The sequence below is a fragment of the Bemisia tabaci genome, chromosome 4 (assembly GCF_918797505.1).
Source record: "Bemisia tabaci chromosome 4, PGI_BMITA_v3".
In the NCBI taxonomy this organism is placed as follows: domain Eukaryota; kingdom Metazoa; phylum Arthropoda; class Insecta; order Hemiptera; family Aleyrodidae; genus Bemisia; species Bemisia tabaci.
In genome coordinates, this window is record NC_092796.1 from 15753995 (window position 1) to 15777349 (window position 23355).

A 23355-nucleotide genomic window follows, 5' to 3' on the forward strand; every position below is an offset into this window, starting at 1 on the left:
CCAGTATTATTGGCGTATTTTTTAATGACGTGTCGCAGTAGCAGGAAAATGAGTGGTATTGATAAGGGTCGTTTTTGGGGCTTGGCTTACTAAATTTCCTCAGCTCTATGATTCTTTGCCGATTCGTGGACTAGCAAAACATTGTAGAGTCGAAAAAATTCAGGCTGGGCCTAAACTTCTCAGGAGAATTATGTCTTATCCTCGCAACTGCTAAATATACAGACTTTTTTCCTGATATACTTAATTGAAAAGAAGATGAAGAGAGGCTTCATCACATTGAGATGAACTCATCAGTGTAAGGGGCCAGAGCTAAAATCCACATTGTCCGTGTGTGAGGAAACTGGATGAGGCTCTGATGACCTTGTTTTCAGTTTTTTTTTTTTTTTTTTTTTTTTTTTTTTTTTTAAATGTAATGTTTGATATTAGCATTTGGAAATCCAAGCACTCCGTATTTTTTTATTCTTTGTACAAAAATATGTCATCACTCATCAATCACTATTATATTGAACTCTTTAACCAGTTGACTTTTGGACCCTGCTTTAATTGTAACCAAGAATGTATGAGTTAAATTCTAATTATTTTCATATCAGCTTGGAGGTGTTTTCAAACAAGTAATCAAATTTCATACTAACAATTTTTGCCCTAATTTTCTCTTCCTGAAAAAATATTTACTCTAATTTTCATAATTTAATCTTTTTTTAGGCGTTGATGATCTAATTGTTCAAGATGGACAACATTACCTCTTCTGGTACAAAAAACTATGAATCACAACTATGCTCATTCTAATGTTGCCGAAGAATAATGAATAATGCGCCTACACACCATCGTCAACATGAAATCAACTTCACAATCAGCGCAATTCATTTTTTTTTTTTTTTTTTTTTTTTTTTAAATTTCATTGTCAACGATTATTTTTTTTCTCCATCTTTATTAATTTGCCTTGGAAGATTGTAACTTTCCTGTCTCTCACAAAAATACTTAAGCTTATGAATGTAGATCAGGATTGGAACTTATTACTATTTTTTCCCCTCAGTCACTTCAAACTGGAAACCAGCCAGCAGGAAATTGAAAAAACCCATTCAACAGCAAGCTGGTTATAAATATATATCTGCTTGAAAAATTGCGTGCTTGATCATTGATTTCGCTGACTGAGGTAGTCCTAAGATGTTAGATGAAAGACTGTTTGTTCTCACACTAAAATAGATGCAACATGCCAAGAGAGGGACAAAATTTTTCTCTAAAATAAGATACTTTATGCTATTGGCTCTCTCGAGAGATTCTATCCTCATTCCTTCTGAATTCTCCGGAGAGAATGTAGTAGGATAAAAGATCCATTCAAAAGTTCAACTTCATGTTTTTTCTTTCCTTTGTAGATTCTACTTTTAAAAAACTGAGAGGTTGATGTCATTGATGAATTTTAAAACGATTTATTTTTTGAACTAGCAGTTTTTGCCCTGCTAGGGGAACATGTTTGATTCATTAATGGATTATTTAGTGGAGAGGACAAAAAATCAAGCTCTGCTCTCTGTACTCCTTGGAGATTTTCTTTTGTTTCATTCCATCAACTTTCGGAAAGCATTTTTTTTTATTGAGGGCAGGTAATAGGTTAAATACAAGTCTATGAAGACATTCCCTTGATTAGAAGTGGACAGGCAAGCAGGAATACCAGGAAAAATCATGGTTGGTCCATCAATATTGTGGACGATTTTGAACTGGTTTCCTTCCTTTACACAACAGTAAAACAACTGAAATGGGTCTGTCAAAGTGCTGGTAGGTCGGTATTTCCGATTGCTTCTCTGTTTCAATTCGCCCTTGTTTTTAAACATCTTTTGAATGATTTAAATAGAATTGACAACACAAAGTGTTTGCAGCTGGAGAGAAAAATCCTACTCAATTAAGTCAGATCAGCTATTCAATCAAATATCCAGTCAAATTAGGTTTAAGGCCTAGAAAAAATTTAAGGGCAGTGGCCTGTCTGTGCATCATTCAGCTGCTTTGACTTTACCGAGTGTAAACAATTTCCTATTCTTCAGTAATTGTGACCTAATTAATTCTAATCAGAGTTCATCTTCTTAGATTTGAACCATAAAATAAGGTAAGATTTGCTAGGGTTTAATGGTTTTCTGCCTGGCTCTTAATAGAATACCTCTTTCTCTGATTGCATCATAGAATACAGATGTCGAAACGGGCATTGCTACCATAATTTCTCTTTAAATCAACTTAGTTCTATTCGAGAAGAGTAAATGGTTCACATTTTAGCTCTCTTTAACTTCTTGCGTAGGTACATATATTGTAACAAGGTATCTAAGATTTTTTGATTTGTCTACAAATTTACTTCATTGACAATCATCAACTCTCAGTAAGCACTTTGTTTTAAGCTTCCATCATCACTATTGTTTGTTTAAAGCAAGCCAGATTTTGGTGCACAAGAATTTAAAAGAAAGAATTCCCCCAGAATTGAATGACTCACCCCCCCCCCCCCCCCCCACACACACACACACACACACTAATGTCACCAAGCAAGAAGCAATACAAAATTCAACCTTACAGTACCCACGTAACAAGACCTTTAAAGTTTTAATTTTATAAGTACCATAACCGATTAACCAGAGGTTCAGTCACTAATATGTTTTTGCCCATTTTTAAAAAGATTTTATTCCTCAAAGGTGCTTTTTCTCTGGATACAAAAGGCTAATGTGCAAGTTGCAAACTATTTCATTATCATTTTCTCTTTCATCAGTTTTAAAATCTTTTTGAAATTTTAGATCAGATTAATACTCTTTTTCCCTGCTACTTCCCTTTTACTTTTTCATTTCATTGTTCGTTTTTTTTCATTATTTACATTTTCTTTTTTTTTTTTAAATTTAATTTGGCACCTAATACCTAATAAGTATTATTATAAATATTTTTCTATAACCATCCTGTGAAACTTTGATTGTGTTGCTCCAAGTATGACATGACACCTAGCATGTCTTCAGAAACTCGGTGTAATACATTGGAATGAGGTGAATTTCCTGTTCTAAATTTTTCTCGTTTTAGTCAAAATTGAGGGGAGAAAATTATTCTAGCGTAGTTGCAAGTATTGAAATCATTTTGAATGTAGCAACAGGTACATTTTATTTCGTATTCTTGTTGACTGTGTGGTTGATGTCCAGATGTCTATGATACATCCAGAAAGTTTCTGTTTGGAAAAGAAGAGAGTTTGTAAGAGCGCTGAGCGGTAGCTGCAAAGGTCATTTTCAAAGTTTGTAAACTTAAAGTTTCCCGGTTTTGGTGTTAAATCCAAGTTTTACAATACCAATTATGTTTAGAAATTAATTAATTTCTCTTATGATATAATATTGTTATTTCTTTTTCTTGTTGTTAAATTAATTTTAATGGACTACAGTGATTTATACTGGTGTTGTAACTAGTGTTACTTTTGATGTGATTTCCAGCAAAGCGGTAGAAAGAAGCTGTCAAACTTAGGTTTCTGTCACTGAAAATCAATAAAATAGAGGCATTATAATACTACTGGGTTGGTATTCAGACTTTCTCTCAACGTCTTTTAGTTTTTATTTTTTAAAACCCGAATACTATTGTCATGACCCTTTCTTGACAATTATCGAACGTTAATGATTTCTGAATAAATTTTGAGTGGAACAGGAGATCATTGAAACCTGTTCATACTTGTTTGAGAGCTTTTTTCTTCGCTTCCCTTAGGTTAAGTTAGGTACTGTTAAAATGCTCTAACACTCATTAAAGTGCACAATGGTAGATTTTTTGTTTTTAATCCCTCTTTTTTTTCCTTATTTTAGAAAGCTTTAGTCAGACCGATAACTTCTGTGCTGATACCTATCGGAATATTTCATGAAGCTACTTAATGATTTGCTCATGAGAGACCCAATTTAAACTGGTTTTTTTGTCGCCTTCAATTCCCAAATTTTTTGTCGTTTTTATATATATTTTTCTCTTATTGTTTCAGGCATGAGGGTTAAATTGTAAGAATATTTTTTGTATTTTTTTAGACCAAATAGCTTTCAAAATGAATCGCCCGGATTGATTTTATTTTTTTATTCAGTTGTTGAAAGATTTGAAATATGCATTGGTTCTTGGGCTTTTTATTGAATAGAATGACCTTTGTCCGATTGATTTTTTCATCCAGTTACGCATCTAGCTTTTTTAATGAAAAAAAAGATACAATATTCACCCACCAGAGCAAATTTTTATAACTTCATTTTGAAAGTACAAGTTCTCTGGCTCTTTTTTCCTCTCCTCATTCAGTATCATTATTTCAGAGTCTTGTCGTGTTTCATTTAGATCGGAGCAAACAAACAATTGAGTTTCTGAATAATGAGGTGTTCAAGATTTATTTTACAGCTGTCCCTTGTGGTATTTAATAAACCAGAAAGAGCCTGTTCTGTAACTTCTTAATTTCTTATTTTGAGATTTTTGTCTTATTTTTATAATTAATTGAAAAATTTATTAGAGCAGGCCATTTTTTGTTATTTTTACCCTTTACGTACCTCTATTATTTCATTCTTGGGAACTCTTTGATTTCTTCAAACCCATCAGCAGATTTGATATAAATCAAGTGTTCAAGTACACTAATAATAAGACTAATTTGGAGGTTGATGAAACATGTAACTTTATGATTAGGCCTCCACACACAAGTGCATTTGTACAAGAAGTGTTTTGAAGATGACAGAAAGCGAGGATGTCAGGAAAATTTAGCGTTCAAACCTCATTGATTTTATTTGGTAGTTACCTAATCAGGAAAATCTTGAGTTTTTCATATATAATTATTTTGCCCACACAGTTGTAATAGAAGAATGTAGATAGTTTGAAGAATCTCAAGGATAGAGTTTGTAGGTTTACATATGAAGATAGGATTGCAAGAAAAATGTTGGACCAAAAGCGGAGTTTTTTTATCATTCACTACCAAACATATTGCCGATCAAGATTAGTAGAGAGTGAATGAAATATTTTGTGATATTTAATTTACCCATTGTAGCTTTGAATGGAAGCTCTAATATGTCTCTGATAGAGAACATTTTGATAATGTTTCTCTGATTTCTATTCCCAATAAATTAATTTTCAAGAAAACATTATTATACACCAAGGGCAATGCTTTCAGCAATTACTATATACAGAGTCCATCTGATGTAAAACCGTTGCTCTAAATGAAGAGCTGCAATTTACGTCACAGAATTTTGCATTTTAGTGACCAGTTTTGACTCAAAAACTTCCTCCAAGGGGAATGCTAAGACCAGCCGCTGCAAAATGAATTTGATGTTACAACTAGATTATGCATGCTTAGTCGGTCTAAATTTTAAAATTGAGAAGATCCTTCCTGCTAATGACTGTTATCAAATAATTAAAGTAATTTCTAATTTTTTTTTTTTTGCTTTCACAATGCCTATTGTAGTTAATGTTATTGAATTAACAGTCATGAGTTGGAGAGGCTTTAACTCCGATTTTTATTCGATTCATTGTTTGATTGTGAGTCTAAAATATTCTGTGATATAAAATTTATTCATTGTAGATATAAACTCAAATTTTATTAGGCCAGTAATGGAACACGCTTGAATTATGCTTGAACTCTTGTGAGTAATTTTAGATAGCTGACCGTCATCGCTCGCAATTATTTTTTATTTTTATATCAACAGAATGGTTTTGATAAATTCCTTCAGCCTCCTTGCGATGTTGTGGCCCTAAAACTAAAATGTGTTTGAGGCATTTAAATGAAAACGATTCACTCTGTGTTCCAGAAAAATTGTACCAACATTGTAAATCATTTTTCTTTTTCTCACCATGAAATGTACATTTGCTTTTGAATTCCGGAATAATATGTATGGTTTTTAAGAATATTGAAGACTATACTTAATGTGTATAGATGATTTTCTCTTTTAATAAGCTTAAACAAAATAGATAAGCATTTATGAAACGATAGCATTGCCTCTAGCTTTAGATATTAAAAATTACAAAAATACGAGAAGCCAGTCATGTTACTAGTACTTCATGCTAATGACAAAAGAGAAACGAAAAAGTAGTCCATGGTGAACTTGGAGGCCACTATGGTGGCGGCTCACAATGAAAATTCTTAGGGGTTTCCCAATTTTTCTTCTTTTTTTTTTAATCAAAAAAAAAAATTTTAGATTTATGAGTCAATGTAAAGATAAGAAAGAGTGGAACAGAAAATCTATGCTTCGTCAGTAAAAGAGGCTATTCCACCTTTTTCTTGTAATCTGTAACCATTCCGTGGCTCTGACTGGTTGATACGACAAAAAAAGAGCGAAACCAGTGTCAATATCTCATTAGGATCCCAGTAAAGCATTTTCAAAGCACCTAACTAAGCTGAATGCTCTCTCTCTTAACTCCTTTACTGATAGGTACCTGGTACTCATTAGAGATCTTTAAAACTGATTCTAATTTTTTTAATTTTTCTGGCTCTAATTTCCTATTATAGTAGGATAGATACGGCACCACTCTACTATTCTATTCTTGCTACAAAGAACGAGATGCCAGCCTTTAAGAGATGCTCAGGTTCTGTACCATTTCCTTATCTGTACTCAAAAATGGATGGGTTGTTTTCATTTTTTGGCATTCATTGAAAAACATGGATCAGGGTATCGAATGGGAGCTAAACACTGATAGAACTGCAGTCAGAGCCTAGGAATCACGGTGCTAGCAGGCCTAAAAATCTAAGAAAAGATCTTCAAAATACCTGCAAGCATTTCAGAGAATGAGTATGGTACATTTCTTTTCAAATCCGAGAAATTCCTACATAAGAATCTTTTCAGAACGGTTCATTACTCTAAGTTTTCCTTCTGACAGAAAAAAATGCTAATAGAACTAAGCAGAAAAAAAATAGCTCTGCTTATCAATTTTTTTTCTTTTTTTTTTCTATCTTACTTCATCCAGAAATTGACAGACCTTTGTGTTAGTACAGTTACAAAAGTCCTCTGCTTCCCTATGATCCCTTAATTTTGTTTCAGAATCTTTGATTTTATGAAGAATCGATCACAAAGATGTAAATTTTTCAGTCGTCAGTGCCTGAGACTGCAGCATAAAATGATTGTAATAAATACTGTATAAGACTTCATTGACAATAATAATGTATTGTTTGGCTTCTCAAGTGATCTTATTTTCATTTTTAAATTTCATTCCATCTAGTCTCTGAAGAGAGTATTGTGCGTGACCGCTTTTCTATAGATTTACTGATGCCACACTTGTCATTCTCAAAGGAATCATGGAACATTAATTTTTGAATGACGGTGGGTGCTGTTATGGGGAATTTTGCTTTAAAAATACAATTCAGGCATCCATTTAATAGTGCAAAACGTGTTGCTGCCACCAATTTGTATTTGTTGGAAATGTTAGTTATGACATCGCAGTTTTCAAAGCTACGATTTTCTCTTTGAAGAGATACAAGCCGAGAAAGTGTAAATTAGGACCAGATTTTAAGTTACGTAAAAGTTCAATAATAAACCCTTAAAATAATGCATTTATGGCGGAGGCCACTAAATATTGAGTTTCATTCATTTCAGACTTTAGTTTGCCAAAAAAAAACTCATTTGTGTGTTGAGATGTAAAAAAATTGACTAACCCGCACGGCAATTTTTGGCTGCCTGAAATTAGAAGATCGCTTCTTCTGGTTATCTATGGAAGCCTACACTAGGACTTTTGAACAATGCTTTAGGGAACTAAGAAAGAATTATTTATAAGACACAAAATAAGAATAACCTACATTTATTGTAATATCGTTAAAATATAGAAAAATATAGTAACCACACAAGCTTACAATGGGTAAAGATCAGTTGAGGAGCTCACAGATTAATACATATAGATTCTAATTACTGAAGAGGAAAAAGTATCAACACAAGAGTCGAAGTTGATACATTTTATAATAAAAGACTCACAATTCAGGCATTAGAAATTCCTTAAAACAAAATGTGATTGGATTGAGGAAAAGGGACCTTGTCTTCCAGGAGAGAGTTCCCCTATGCTTTTTGCTAACACTTACACTAAGTTCATCTACAACCAGAGAACTTTTGTCTAGGAACTTCAGGACCAAGACCTCCTTCAACTTTAAAAATTTTGTTCCCTCCTTACTTCAATGAAGAGTTGAGAAGAATTTTCTCCCAAAGATAAGGTCCCTTATCACAGATACGATTAATTATGAGGAAATGGTATCAGATGATGAAGACTCGTGCAATTTTAAGGATTTTTCTCCCTCGAAAAACATCACCATCATGTATCCTAATAATCCAGGCACGTCTATGCAAAAAATGCAAGAAATATTTAAATGCTGGCATGCGATTATTTGAATGGTTTGTTGATGAAGACCAGTAAAACTTTAACTAGATACAGACACAAGAGAAATTATTAAAAAAACAATTTAGATCACATTTTAAAAATTTTCTACTGAATATCTTTGATGAGGTACGGTGCAGAAAAGACTACTTTTGGTCCTAATAAAGGGATCAGGAACTGACCAAACAGACATGAATGTAGAAAAAAAAAGGGACAGAAATATTGAAATGGAATAAACGATTCAATTCAAAATTTAGGCCACAACAACGCCAATGCCTGCAAGCTGTTTGATTTCTTTTATAAGGTAATCACAGTAAGACTTGCGGTCTGGTGCTTTTGCAGTAACAGCAGCAACTCGAACTCGCGTTTCATCCTGAGAACAAACAAAAGTCATTTAAACAGGAGATCATAACAGAATGTATTGTAAACTTTAGCAATAAATGAATTACTCTGAAAATTTTGCATTTAAAGAAAAAATTGCTTTTTAAAGTAGGCCTTTTAAAAAACAAGGAAGGCAAGATTTCTACATATCTTATCCTGCTGAGGGAAAATACTAGGGCTGTGGGGTTACTCGAATTTTGAGTTGAGTCGAGCCGAGTATCTCGTAATCGACTCGGCTTAAAAGTAAGGTTACGTTCGAGTGCTAATAACACAAGTTTTATAAAGTATTTCAAGCTTTTTGGAGCCGGCAACGCAGAGAGAGTCCAACTCCCAAATATTTCAATCATACTATTAGCATTTTTAGTTTCGCCATGATATTTCGATTGTAAAATCATGCGTTAAAACTCAAAATTACTCGGACTCGACTCAGCTTGAGGATCATTTTCAATGCTCAAAAAAGCTTGAACTCAGCTTGAGACAGTGAAAAAATATTCAAACTCAGCTTGAATAAAAAAAACCAGGCTTGCACAGCCCTGAGAAAATCCAGCGGTTCCTTGTTCATCAGGCAGGTGCTATACTATGGGAGGTTGATATTTGGCAGGGGCAAAGGTGGAGTGCTTATACATGTATGATTAAGAACTCATGACAATGTGTCGCAAGAAAAAGTAGGTGAAACGAAGGTACGCTCTTCTCCTGATCAAACACCTGAACTTGACAAACGCACCACTCTGTTTGTTCCATTTCAGCCTTGACAGGGTTTAAAACCGAGGGAGGATTGGACATGTGAAAGTCAAGATTGAAAAAGCCGATTTTTATACTCGACATGGCAGAAATCCCCTAAGCCCGGGGGCAATTGGACCAATAAGAATCGAATATGAATCAGCATTTTATGTCAAACTTTCTGTCAAGACTGAACGAAACGAATAGAGCACAGCGTTTTGTCGATTTTAGATGGCCTGTAGCAAAGGAGCATGCTTTTGTTTCATTTACCTTGCATCAAAAAGCACCGATTGGTTTCACCCTCGGACTCTTTATTTTAGGAACAGATGAATTTAATTTGTGGATCAGGTCCACATTCTGCCGTTCTAAGGAAAAACGCCGTATGAACATTTGAAAGTTGCCTGATTTCCTCCTGTAAAATGTGTACAGTGAAACCTCGCTAAGTCGGTTTTCATCGGGACCGAGGAAATTTACCGAGTTAAGCGGGTTACCGACTTACGCGGACTGCCACTTTTCCTGCCGCGCTTTTTCAAATTTCGCGCCCTAAATTGGACAAACGCAAACGTGCGTGTAGAGTGACTTGTAGGAGTGTTTAGGAGAGCCATTTGATCGAAGAGAATGGTACTAAAGAGTAAAATTTCATGAGATGCACTTGAAATTGCGTGTTGTAAGTGTCAGGGCATCATGAAGTCATCGGGTTAATCGTATGTTGGGGTGCCGCGGCACCCCATTGCGTATCACCCCCCGCGCACCCCACGCGGCATGCCGCGCGGTGATGCGCCGCGGCCACCCGCTATGGCGGGTCGTTGAACTGAAAATGCAACGTATCAATACTCGCTAAAATCTCCGAAAAACTCTGCGGAAGATTCCTGGGGGGAGCGGGGAAGGGCAATGCAAGATGGTAGGGGGAGAGGGGCCGGTGCCGACTTGACCTGTCAACTCATCGATGCGTGAAATTGCTTAATTATGCATGCGTGTTTTCACACGCGCGATAAGATAACACGCGGTATCAGATATCCTATTCTCTACTGTTCTCATCTTTCGTGTCGTTATCGAGTGTTTTTGATTCCTTATCTCTCTATTTCCGATGTCGTTTCTCGCACTGCGCTGCGCTTTCTCGGAGATTCGCTCACCCTTCGTGGCGTAACTTGACCCGACCCGCACCGCACCGCGCACGGAAACACTACCTACGCTTGATCACGGGTGACGATCGAAGAAAAACAGGTCGAGATGGAAAAATTTCACCGAGTTAAGCGGGTTCAGAATCTGACCAAACCGAGATACCGAGACTTATTTAGCATTGTGTTATATGGGTGATAAACGGGACCGGGCGATTCTACCGACTAAAGCGGGTTACCGGCTTATCCGGAAACCGACTTAGCGAGGTTTTACTGTATTTTTAAGGAGATTTATGAATATTTTCCCCTGAAACCTTCCAGAACTTAAGGTGAAATTGTGAGCAAAATAATCTAAAATATTGGAAGGAAGATGATCATAAGTTTTCTCAAAAATTCGTATTTAATCAAAGGAACTTTGGCAATGCATGAAAGTTCATATATGGCGTGAACATATAAAATGAGAAGATACTCGGAGCATGCTTTTCCAATGACGTAATATAATCATTAGTTTTGTCTTTGAACCCAATAATCATTCTGAACTAAACGTTGAACTCAGGTTAATAGTCGGATACTCACATTGTAAGTTTCTTGTTTGGCCCGTAGTCTGAAAATGTGCTCTGAGAATCTAATGTTCTTGAAACAGGAACTGATGTCGTTATGCTCTTCCTTTACAGCACCCACTTCAGCAGCTGTCATTCCGAGAAGCTGTTCTGCAGTCTCTTGAAAGAGTGTAATCCAAACTTCGCCCGACCAATCAACAACGTGCACGTTTAACAGAAGCCTCCAAATATAATTGGGCACTTCTTTGCAACATTTTTCACAGCGGAAGAACCCGTTATTCTGGTCCACTACTTTCCTCTTGCAGTCTCCGAGAGGACAAGCTTGGTAAAGAGCATTTTCTTGGCGCACATGAGTTACAGTGCCTTTAATACTGAAGTAGTCGGGTTTATCTCCACTTCCAAGCTGTTTGTCACGAAAGTCTCGCAGAGAAATGATGTCACTTGATCCATCTGAAAAAAAGGAAAAACATTCAATCAGCATCAATACTGTAAGCTCCTCTGTTCCATACAATTGCATTTTTTATCCTGGTTACATTTGGAGATCTACAAGGCTCATTTCCATGATTTTTTGGTTATCAGTAGGTGGAGTTGTGCAAATAAATCAACATCATGACTAATCGACCTCAAATCCAAAGCAAATAACCTACGCCACTAAGTGAGCGCACTATCCGACATTTACAAATATTCCTGCTGGCCACATAAAGCATTTTGTGGCAAATCATCTCAAGAAATTGGCCATGCTAAATTTGAGAGACATTTTAAACGGAATTCACTCTTTTTGCTTGCCAATAACATTTATTTTGCAGCGATCAAAGCGTATGACATTCAAGGCGAACACAACTAGTTGAGCTTAAAAAGCTGTAATTACTGCCCGCAGTGAGCACTGCAGAAGTCATTGACCGAAATTGGAAATCAAATGGGCTCTGTGCGCTAAGGTGAGGAAGTTAGCACCCCAAGTTCAACAGCAAATATTTCAACATCTGCCCCGATATTTGTGAATTTTGGTACTCTTCACAAAAATCCACACAGTTTTAAATTATTCAAATTTGCATTTCGACGGTGTAAGTCGGCAATCACATAACTCGTTTGCGGTGTCTGAAAATTTCCGCATCCATGTTATTTTTTTTAAAGAGAACGAATTAACATCATTCCTTGAAGTTTATGCAGAATTTTCTTCACACAGAGAAGAAAAATCAAGACAGTTTTAAAAAATTGCCGTCGAGTAGTTTTCTGTTTAAAAAATAAAGTATGACAGGAAGTCCGCGACGTCGCAAACCAAGTTATGTGATTGCCGACTTACACCGTCAATTTGTAGTTTCAAGTAATTGACTGTTGGTTTTATTTTGACTATTCCTACAGCCCCAGTTAGTGATGATCTTTAGATGAGCCGACTGATTTCAAATTAAAACCCAGGTGTTTTACAGTTGCTAAGTAAATAGCCCTTCAAGAGTCCAAAGAGCCCATCAAAGAACAGCCACTCAGAGGCCAAGGAGGACCTACTTGAGTGAAAAAATCACAGCTAAACCTGAGAGATAAGTTCATTAGGACGAAATAATACAGTGGTGTTGAGTAAAAACCTATGCTTCTTCAAAATGTTTAATACATAAGCTTGAATCTTGAGGGAAACAGAGGCAGCTCAGTTAAATGCATTTTCCCAGGATTCATTTGAGGCTCTTACGTAGAGATTCATACTTTACCAAGAAAATTTCCGAGCTCCCCCCCCCCCCCCCCCAAATTTTTTCCTAACAGGTGGCCTTTCAGAACAGATACATATGAATTAAAATTAAAAACATAAAGAGGTTAATGTAGCATATGCTAGTCATCAGTCGTAAACAGCCAAGTTTAAATAAAGACGACAAGCAGAAATTTACACATGAAAATCGCCTTGAGGATGCTCAACGAGAAAAGAAATAAAGTGAAAATGAACACTTACTATCTGCACCACCTGCACCAGTCCGAGCAGACACATTTCTGAAATCCATTGAGCGGGCTTCTTGTGTATCGTACCAGCCACGGAGTTGATGTGCCTCTGGGATATCAGGATTCAGTACAAGTGAGGAGCTACCCAGCAAACCAATGGAACGGCTTCCACTATATTCTGTTATTCGCCCACCTTTTACCGCAACAATTGGTTCATCAGAGGGGTCAAATTCCACAGCCTGCGTTCCCCATAATGTTATGTCTACCTACAAAAAAAAAAAAAAAATAATAATAATAATAATAATAATAAAAAAATTACAGAATAAAAATTTGTTACAGAGAAATAAAAGAGCTGAAATATTTAGGTAATATTAAGAGAGAGGGAACCAACTTTTGTGGAGCTTATTTCAGAAATAAAATATCCAAAATTGATTTCATAAAGCAAGATACATGTTTTTACAAATGTCTCCACTGTAGCCACATTCCCATCTACTAAATGCTTTTCATTTAGCACTGAGTTAAAAAGGAATCAATTGTTGCACAGTTAGAAAACAGAAAGAAAGAAAGCAGAGGTTTTTTTTTACTTTTATTAGGAACACAACTACTGCATATTAAGTGTTAATTTTTTTTTAAAACATGAGGATTCTTTGACAATCAAAGAGCATGGAAGTCATTATTTGCTGAACATAAGAATTTTTAAGCTTTAAATTACCAGATGATAAGATCCAAGAAAAAGAAGAGAAAATAAATGAATATATACATATGGAGAGAAAAAAAAGGATGACACAAGCAATATAAATTGCAAAGATGAAATCACATAGTAAAACTGCCTCCCTGAACTAGGTGACAGTGGAACCATTTTCTGATCTGCCAACTTCTGACTTTCAAAGCTGCAGCTTGATAAGTCATTTTTTGGCCACAGTGTTGGTAAAAACCTCCTCTAAGCAGCGAAACCTTCATCTACACGTAAGTTTTTCAGTATTGATAGCCTTTTCTCCTTGACTTGTTAGCGTTGAGCAAATACGACTGAAGTTTGGCAGTTGATATGCTAAGAATGGTCTCTGCTAATTAAGTAGTTGATCAGTACGCAGGCCGAGCGTGATTAGTAGAGATATGCCCTGTCAAACTTTCTTATCAATGTGACATACACAACATAAAATGTGAAGAAAAATAAATGCTATCAAAATGCTATCAATCATTAGATCAATGCAAGTTTATTTGATACCCTCGCCCCTTTCAAAAGCTTGAATAAAACAAACAAAATATTCAAAAATAAAAAGCCCCTCTTGGATTATAGTCACATAGAAACGACAATCTCTGAAAAGTCTTATTAGTGAGTGTCCAGAAATTATGTGAGACATTAATCGGATACTCAAAGACCAAGACTGAGTTAATCTAAAGCTATAAAAAGAATTAAAATCAATGGAGTTCCTACAGGAACTAGATGTATTAACGATCTATTATTAAACTTTAATCAAGCTAACAATATAATTGATAATCAAATTGGATAACCTAATCTAATGAAAAACAAGCAGTGAACTCCAACACAATGTGTTGATAAGGCGCGTCATTAACTCGCACATATCAACCCCTTTAGTTTTCATTTACAGAGATTTCAAAATAGGCAAGCAGCACAACAAGAGAATTCATACGATCCAACACTTCAACGACACACTTTGACGAGACCGTGTATTGTGAATCTAGAAAGCTATTCGAACAAATTTAAGTTTTTTGATCTGCCTCAAGCAAAATCTTATCAGATTCTTGAAGAAAAGTGCTACGGAAAAATTTAAGCGAAGAAAGGAAAAATTCTGTCGAACTCCTAGAAGATAAAGTCGATTTAAAGGTATTTTGGGGCTAAAATACCCAAATCACCGGTATTATAAATCCTGTTATATTATTGAAAAGAGATTTACTCGATATAAATGCAATTGTATTAAATATGTCTTGATTTTTTTATTTTAAACGTCTTTTCATGCAAAGAAGCTTAACCATGTCCATGCTTTATTCATTCATGAATTGAAAGTAAGCAATCCACATCCCGAAAATCTACCGATTTGCCGTGAAAAATTGCAGAAACTTGATATACCAGGTCGATGTACACGGAAAAAAAAGACCTGTCATTTTAACAGTCGCATTGAATGTTAAATTTGTTTGACGTTTCTCTGTTCTTTTAGTTGTCGCGACTGATAGTTTAACATTTTAAGTATGTTGAAACAAAAGTGTGCAACTCTGTTAGCTCAACATCTTATTGATGCTTTTGAAATAACATTCTGTATGTTATTCCATCATCACACGACTGCTGAGTTAACGTCAGGCGCAGTCATTAAATCAACAGTTCCTGAAGCTTTTGGAATGACTGTCATTGACTTTTGATTTTACAGTCCACACGTTATTTTGACATTCGTTTGGATTTTAAATTTACACTCGTGCAGGTGTTGGTCTAATGTTTTGAAGGTCGTTAAATTTGCAGAAATAATCTGCTAAAGCAACAGCGAGGGTGTCGAAATAGCAGCCTCTCATTTAACAGCGAGTTGACGGTAAAATGCTGTCCGTTGCACGGAGCATTCCATCCCGGCCAGTCCCGCGCGATCGGCGCAGCGCGCATGCGCAGTTGTATACAGTTCTCGATCGCCCCGCTGCGAGCGGTGACGCAGAAAACCTCTCCTACCCTACCCGCCATACTGCCCACCCTCCTTCTCGAGGGTTGCGCGCCTTCCTGACAAAGGGCCCGGTCAGGGAAATTCTCAGAACTCCAACCGCCCGGGCCTGGCGTTCGGTTGTTTCTTCCTTCGGCGTTGTTCCCGCATTCCAGTCTGTTCGCTGAGGCCGCCATGTCATTGTTTAAAGGGATTTCGTTTGCTCAACAGTCAGTGGTTTTGAGTCAGAGAAGTCTTGCGCTTGCGTTTCGAAATCGTGCTCAAATTGTGTTTGCGAGTGAATTTTGGCGAAGAAAGTGATTAGTTTTGATACTCAGTGCGCGATCTGCAAAATTAGTAGCTCCATAGGAAAGTAACTCTTACGATATAAGCAAATTTGGGCACACTGTAATCAGTTGCGGGCAGACGCCATTTTTTGAGGCATCATCATGAATCCGTTCAATTCGAAATTTCTGCTGCCGTATATTTGTGCTTTTTGGTTTCAACTTTACCATTGACATTACACGCACTCTCAACTCAATTAGGTTTGCGTCCAGTGCATCAAATTATTATTTTTAGCGTGCCTTACATATTTATATGCAGGCACTCTTTTGATTCCGTTTCCTGTAGATTATACCATTAGCCCTGTCCTCTATACTTTCCGACCCAATTCCATTGTGTGATTTTTTCCTTTTCTTTCGTTCAAAGAAATTTAGGCTGTTTTGAAATGAAATGAAGTGATAATTTAGCAAATCTTAATCATGGTAGAATTTTTTGATTCTAATGGAATGACCATCCTTGATACGGATTTTTGCATTTTCATTTGTCATTAGTGAAAAAACTGCTTTGGTCAGATCAGATAAGTTTATCTGCAACTTCACAATGCAAGTAGCATTTTAAGTAGCTCTAGAAGTATAGTTTTAAACTTACTCTGGTTCCTGTCTGGTCGACGATGGATACATCTCTTTTCTGAAGTTCCCTTTGAGTGGTTCTTGCAACAAGATTTTGAACGTCTGATGCAGAAACACAAATACCAATGGCATCTGAAAGAAAAAAGAAAATTCAAATTAACTTTAAAGATGAAATGGGTTATCAATTTTTTAAGTTGGAGCAATTCATTTGGTGAGAGGAACCTCATTTCGTCACCTTCCGGGCAAAGTATCACAAGCGCCATGCGACGTTTAAAAATTTCCGCCAGCATTTTATTTTTTTACAGAGAAATTCTTAGTTGAGTCAGTTTCAGAATTTCACTGAATATCATCTGCAGCACAAAGAAAATTCAGTTAAATTTTCGGACAGCTCCGTTGAACAATTTCTCTGTAAAGGAATAAGATGGCGGCGGAAATTTTTAAACGTCGCATGGCGCTTGTGATACTTTGCCCGGAAGGTGACGATTTGTTTTCTCTTGTTTTGGTTACGAAAGCACTTCCAGTATTGAAAAACTTGACTTCAATTAATTCCGATTAAATATAAAGTTTGACATTTTAAGTACCAAAATTTTGAATCCTTGCAAGATGAGTGAACGAGTAAATTATCCACTGGATAGATGACTGAAAGTTCACAATATACTCTTGAATCAATGTTGGAAAGTTTTAAGCCTTACTAAAAGTAACTACCGCAGCAGCTTAAACATGGACTTACAAATAAATTCAACTTTTAGAATTTCTGTCATTTGTCATTCCTAATTTATAGAAACGTTTGGTGGGAAAAGAGGCAAGAGGAACAATATTTTGATTCATAAACTGACATAAAATATACTTAGATTCCGAACAGGATGGATAAACTGATTACAATGCTTACCGACAATTGTGTTTGGTTCCTTTTCAGGGATCTTATTCAGTGGGATGAAGTTGTATGATATTGCTGGGATGGACTCATCTTCTTCTTCGCACGGAACAATAACCGTTTCACGAGTGAATGACATTTCAAAATCATGACTCAATGATGAGAATTTCTTGTTAGCAGGTTTCAAAGCGCATTTACTGATTAGGTAGACTTTATTCATCTAAAGATCAAACAGACAATTTAAGGATTGCAGCAGAGGAATGTAATATTTTTAAAAAACTAAAAAGACGCTACAAGCAACCTTTTGTATTCTGTCTGAAAAAATCTGAATGTAAAAACAGAGCTCATGTGGAGTGGTTTTACTTTCTGTGTGAGTTGAAAATATTGATTGGTTTTTTTAAATAGATTTTGGAAAGAAAGACAGAATACACTGGGAATATACAAATTGTTAAAAATCTTATAACTAATATACTACAATATTCTGATAAGAAGAGTATTATGAACCTAGTTCTTCTATATTCAATATTGAATCCTGAAATTATGTCTGATTCTCCTTCTGAAAAATCAAAGGGTGTTCGGTTTGTCTCTGCTAAAATTGTAATTATTCAAACTAGGACTAAGGGAAATAAAATTATCGAAATGGATATATATTTTTGAACTCATTTATCTTAAGAAAATTCATTTGTTCTGTTATTACAATCACCGTGAATTACAGTTTTTATACAGAATTAACTTTGAAATTTAATTTATTTAACTCATGTTGGTTAATTTATTAAATTATTTCACTCTGAACCAAGATACTTTCCACACCCACTAAGTATAGCGAAATAATTGGATTTTTGAAGCTATTCCTAAATTTCATGATTTCTAGACTTACTTTGTTCTACCATTAATTTTATTTCAATGCTATTCCTCTTAATTTATGAGATAAGGAAGTGCTAAATTAACCACCCCTGTGGTTAAATTAGCTTTCCACTATTGTAAAATGTAAATTTGAAACATTGCAGTCACTTTTTCTTTAACAATCGAATCAGCAATCCATTTTTTTCCGTGCATAAATTTTGAATATTTCACAGACCCTGATATTTTGCTGCACAGAAAAATAGTTAGGTTTGATGCCTTTTCTGTTCAGTATTTAAACTCTGTAGGTAATATGAAGAAGTAGATAGATCTTGAAAAGATCAATCAGACCTTAAGAATAATTGCTCAATGCATGAATGCCTGAGCTGAACACACTCCTGGCTTTTCGTCTTGCACTGAAACTCATGAGAGTTCATTTGGTGACTCTAATTTTAATTTTTGGATTTTTTTGCTCTGACTTTCTCGCAAATTAGTAAGGGTCCAGCACTATTCTAGCACCATGTTACTTATAAATATAGGTAAACTGTACGATTCTAAGTCTTACCTCAAGCATATCATAAAATTTATCACATTCTGCATTGAATGCAGTCGCACGAATTTCTCCAGTATCATCGATTAAATCCACGCTGAACAGTTTGCCATTACCTCTGGCATTTGACCATGTTCGAATGCCAGCCTTGTTTGATACTCTTGCTTTGATAGTCCAACGATTTTGATACGGACTAAGACTAACAATTTTTGTAGTTGCACTGGATCCACCGATTGACTGATTTAAATCCGGTCTTGCAACGCTCCGGTTTCCACCAATGCTACGCGGTGCTAATTGTTCAAATAAAAAAAAAAAACCCATGAGCAACAATAATTCTTTCAAAAAATAAACTGACTAAAAAGAAAAGGGTAAAAGGAGAGATGGTATGGCATATTATGATGGGGCAAGCTGGTATGATACAATTACAAAGCACAAGTTTAAGTTTAAGTCAAAATAGTGAATTAATCCAATTGAACCAATCTTATTTTATGCAACAGCATTTACTTAAGCATTTTATTTTGCTGGTATATTTTGCACCAGTTGCTTTATTTTGTGAATCTTAAGTTAGATGGTTCTTCTTGTTTGATACCTTCAAAACTAAGATATTAGAATCAATAAGGCCCCTCAATATGTTTGATATATTGAAATGCAATATCAATATGCTCCCTTCAAATCTGAAATAACAATCTGAGAGAACTACCTAAAACAAATTTAGCTCTATATGATTTTCTTGGCAAATAGACGTCTTACATTCCAGCAATTATACTGTAGATTTGAATTGAAAATTTGAATTTAAAATCGATGCCAGACAAAATTGTTTTTGAAAATATTGTAAAAATTGGTTATTTGTGCAATTGGCGAGTTTTCTTGAAAATTTCCATGGGACTCAATGTTCTAGATAAAATTCAAAGTCTATTTTCACATTCTAAATATTTTGTCTGGACTCTGAAACGACGGGCAAATATGTGCGGCTGGTTAAACTCTGAACCTTTTATAACCTATTTTTTCCCAAAATGTGACTTGATTCCGTTCTATTAAACTAAGATTTAATGATCCCTTAACTTTGGATGATTTTGCAGCAAGTGAAATATTGATATGCAATAAGTCCCAGTTGATGACCAATTCAGAAGGGCAGCCCAGTGATCCCTTGTGATTTTATTCAGCTTGGGAGCCCAAATACAGAGGTATTATGTTTCAAGGCTTGACTGCCGGGTGGATAAAAAGAGGCTTAGACAACAAATCTATTGAAGTGATAAAATTGATAAAACTGACCAGCAGCTTGATTAGATGGTGCTAGAGCTGTTGATGAGTGACCATTAGCTGCTGGAGCTGAAGTGGTTCCATTGGCAGATCCTGGACCTTCTTGCAGTGGCACTGGATTTCCGATCTTCTCTTTCACTTCAGCGCCATTTACAAGAACGGTCAAATCCAAGATTACCAGCACTCGTCTGTATAAAGCAAGATAAGAGATTAATAAAGGCTCACTTTACACTTAAGTGAAAGTCATTTCTGTAAATATTAGCTTAGCTATCAGGAGTAGTTGATGCAAGAGGTATTAGATTTCTGCTCCTGTTTTCAGCAAGGTTCATTGCGCATAATGAGCATTACACATTACCACCACAAACCTAAAAATCAATCACCTCACCTAACTAAAACAAAATGGTCAGAGAGAAAATACTTACTTGTCCGCTTTGCCAGAGTTGTTGATAGTGCTCACAATATGTCGATTCATTCGGATAATTGAAAAGTCAGCTAACGTTCCATCAGTGATTTGGCTGTTGAGCTGAGTAGCAAGCATGGCAAAACTATTCAAATGTACTCCATCAGAAATGAGAATCCGGTAGCGTTCGCTTGCTGCATTCCCAGCAATTTTCTTGTTACCCTATAGCATAAACAGTTAATATCAGGTTTATGCATGAAATACTGTGTTGTAATATTGTACGAATATTGTAATGCCAGCTGTTCATGGCAAGAGTACAGTAGCTAGAGAACCCAATGTGATTGTTTCTCTGATTCGAGAAGTTCCACAATAATTTACAGAAAAAGAAAAAAAAAGATAGAGCACTAAAGATAAGTTAACAATGGCTGACTCTCTTTTCTAGACAGCTGCTTTGCTGATGTTATAAAAGCGGCAGTGGATTGACCACAGGCTGCGACAATGCAGCCATACAAACTTACTTGAAACTATCAACAGCCAGAGGTTAGCAGCAGCTAACTCATGTGATGAGACCTTTCACAGGGGCATTCACAAATTTTGATTAAAAATGGCTAATAGGAATGCTAAGGGATTGAGCCAAGGTTTGAAGAATCAAACCAAGATTTTGCAGGATTGTTCTGCAATAAACTTTGTTCAAGAATTGCAAACTATTGAGGCTATTTTTTAAAGTTTTCATCAAAAATAGTGTAAATCAAAAAATTTCCACTGATAGTCCGTCTGTTTTTTGTACATCTACGCCCACTATCCTTTCAAAATCTGTGGTTTTCTGGCACATTTGTGTTTTTGGAAGTGGTGCACACTCTGCTCTAACTTTTTAAGTCTTCAATATTTCATTTACAAACATAATCAGCTAAAGATTTGCAACTACCAAAACTCTGTCCATGATGAGGTCTCAAACGTAAAAAGACCGAAAACTTCAGTGCAATTCCCTGACAAGTTTGCAGCTACTTCAACACATTTTGAGAAATAATTGAGTTGGATCAAGGACAAAATTCAGTTGACTTTTTTATGATCTTAAGAAAACTACACACTGAGTTCAGAAATTATATGTGACAGAGGTCTTGAAACACATATGAATCTCAAACTATCATATGATGAAGAAAAGAAACAAAACCATATTATATCCACTCCAATAGTTAAGGTTGTACTCTGGAACTTGATATGACTGGCATCGCTTTCCTAAAATGCAACCTTTTCCTTTTCAAAGGGAGGCCAGGCAAACACTGAGGAGGTTTGCCACGAACTCAGTTCCCTGATATGCCTCTCAATAATTGAAAATACTTTCTATTTCCCAGTATTCTATGGAAATCTCAAGTTTCAGACACACTCTCGGTGACAATTCTCTTGCATATGGTGCCTCACTCAATGACGCCATGAAATGATTCGCAAAACGGCTGTGCATCTCAACCAGCCACAATCATTGGGTAGAGTACCTTTATAGCCAGAGTATGGCCATTTCTGTGCCGGTTTATCATTGGTCGCGAGAAAATGGGCTGGCACGATATTCTTACGGCCGTAAATAAACAAACAAGATAGCTGTTATCAGCAAGCAAGTTTGAGGTTACGCACATCTTGCATCAAGCTGTGATAAAGGCGAAAGGCGATTTAACAGTGTTTTCATGTGTTATTTGTAGATGTGCTAGTTTAAATTATTACTGCCATAATTGACATTTTTGACAAATTATAGCTTCTTATCAATGTTACGATGAGTCGCCATCTTGTTTGTTTATTTACGGCTGTAAGAGCATCATGAAGCCTAAAAACTTGTTGACCAATCAAAAAGCGGCACAGGTTTCTGTAGTAAAAAGATACAAATGGCCATACTCTGTCTATAAAGGTACTCTATCATTGGGTTCTCTTCATACCAGAGAGGTCCAAGGAAAGTCTCTGGTATGATACTTGCCAGGCAGGAGATATCATGAAGTAAACTACAGGTAATTTGGACTATTTTGATGGATTTGCTTGCTAATCATTTGGAAAAAAAAACCCATTACTTACTAGATCAAAGTGCCCTGACCTACTGACACTAACTATTACGACTTGGATAGACAGGGACACTTGGAACGTAAAATTTTGAATTCAAATTCGATCGCAAGCTAGATGCAGAAAATTTGACAGAGTAAATTCAGATACACTCACCAAAATTTGCATGATCGGTTCATGGCAGTCTCCGCCACTCATGATGGTCTGAAACATTTAAGAAAGAATTAGAAAAATAGAACTTTCTCGTGTTGAGCCCACAAAATTAGATTAGTAAATGACGGTTTTAAGTGGAATTTAAGATCAAAAGTTACCTGGAGAGCGCCCTCAGAAAGTTGGTAGCCACCAGTATTCATTTTGAATACAAGGCTCTTGTAGTCCTGCAGAAAAGAGTGAGAGTAGAATTCTTCCTACACCCAAACAGATTCCGTGAATTTGATACGGTAAAGAGATCGATGAGGCACAGATTAAAGAGAATAATGAGTAAACACAACTTTAACCCAGCTGATAAAGAGAGTTCACAAACTACGTTCCACAGAGAAAAATAAAATGGGAGATCGACAAGTTTCGACTTGCTCGAAAAGTTGCAACATGAGCTGCTGCCAGTGTTCGCTGCCAGTGAACCAGAAGTAAACATAACCTCAAAATACGATAAAACAAAAGTAAAAGGCGGGAACAACGACAAGAGCGGGAAAGGGGAAGCGGGAGCGGTTCTAAGATTTTCCCAATTATTCCTCTTTTCGAACAAAAGGAATTTTAACGGCAAATTCTGAACCAGGCGTTTTGATTGGTCCAGAGCGGTTCATTCCACTTATTCCGAGTTGAACCAAATTAGGCGGGAATTACAAAT

The 23355-nt window shown here is 36.0% G+C and overlaps 2 protein-coding genes across 2 annotated transcripts in view; one reads left to right on the forward strand and one right to left on the reverse strand.

The window, feature by feature from the left end:
* Positions 1-7117, forward strand: part of LOC109034332 (uncharacterized protein CG3556) — a 42201-nt gene extending 35084 nt beyond the window's left edge. The window contains exon 8 of the mRNA XM_019047413.2: positions 703-7117. Coding sequence (XP_018902958.1) covers positions 703-764 — 62 coding nt within the window. The 3' untranslated portion in view covers positions 765-7117. The remainder of the gene's footprint in view (positions 1-702) is intronic.
* A 598-nt stretch (positions 7118-7715) lies between these two features.
* On the reverse strand, positions 7716-23114 carry RPA1 (replication protein A 70). Its single transcript, XM_019047411.2, has 10 exons — positions 22820-23114; positions 22665-22712; positions 20491-20690; positions 20081-20256; positions 18824-19098; positions 17434-17638; positions 16564-16676; positions 13008-13260; positions 11091-11524; positions 7716-8668 (listed from the first exon to the last, which is right to left on the reverse strand). Exons 1-10 carry the CDS (start codon positions 22859-22861, stop codon positions 8549-8551), a joined length of 1866 nt encoding a protein of 621 aa, XP_018902956.2. The 5' UTR covers positions 22862-23114; the 3' UTR covers positions 7716-8548.
* Positions 23115-23355: the final 241 nt, after the last annotated feature.

Coding starts and splice junctions, on each gene's coding strand:
- RPA1 (XM_019047411.2), bottom strand. CDS start 22,861: ATGAATACTGGTGGCTACCAACTTTCTGAGGGCGCTCTCCAG. Junction 17,639..18,823: donor AATTTTATGATATGCTTGAG/GTAAGACTTAGA, acceptor TTTGATCTTTAG/ATGAATAAAGTCTACCTAAT. Junction 13,261..16,563: donor TCGACCAGACAGGAACCAGA/GTAAGTTTAAAA, acceptor TTTTTTTTGTAG/GTAGACATAACATTATGGGG.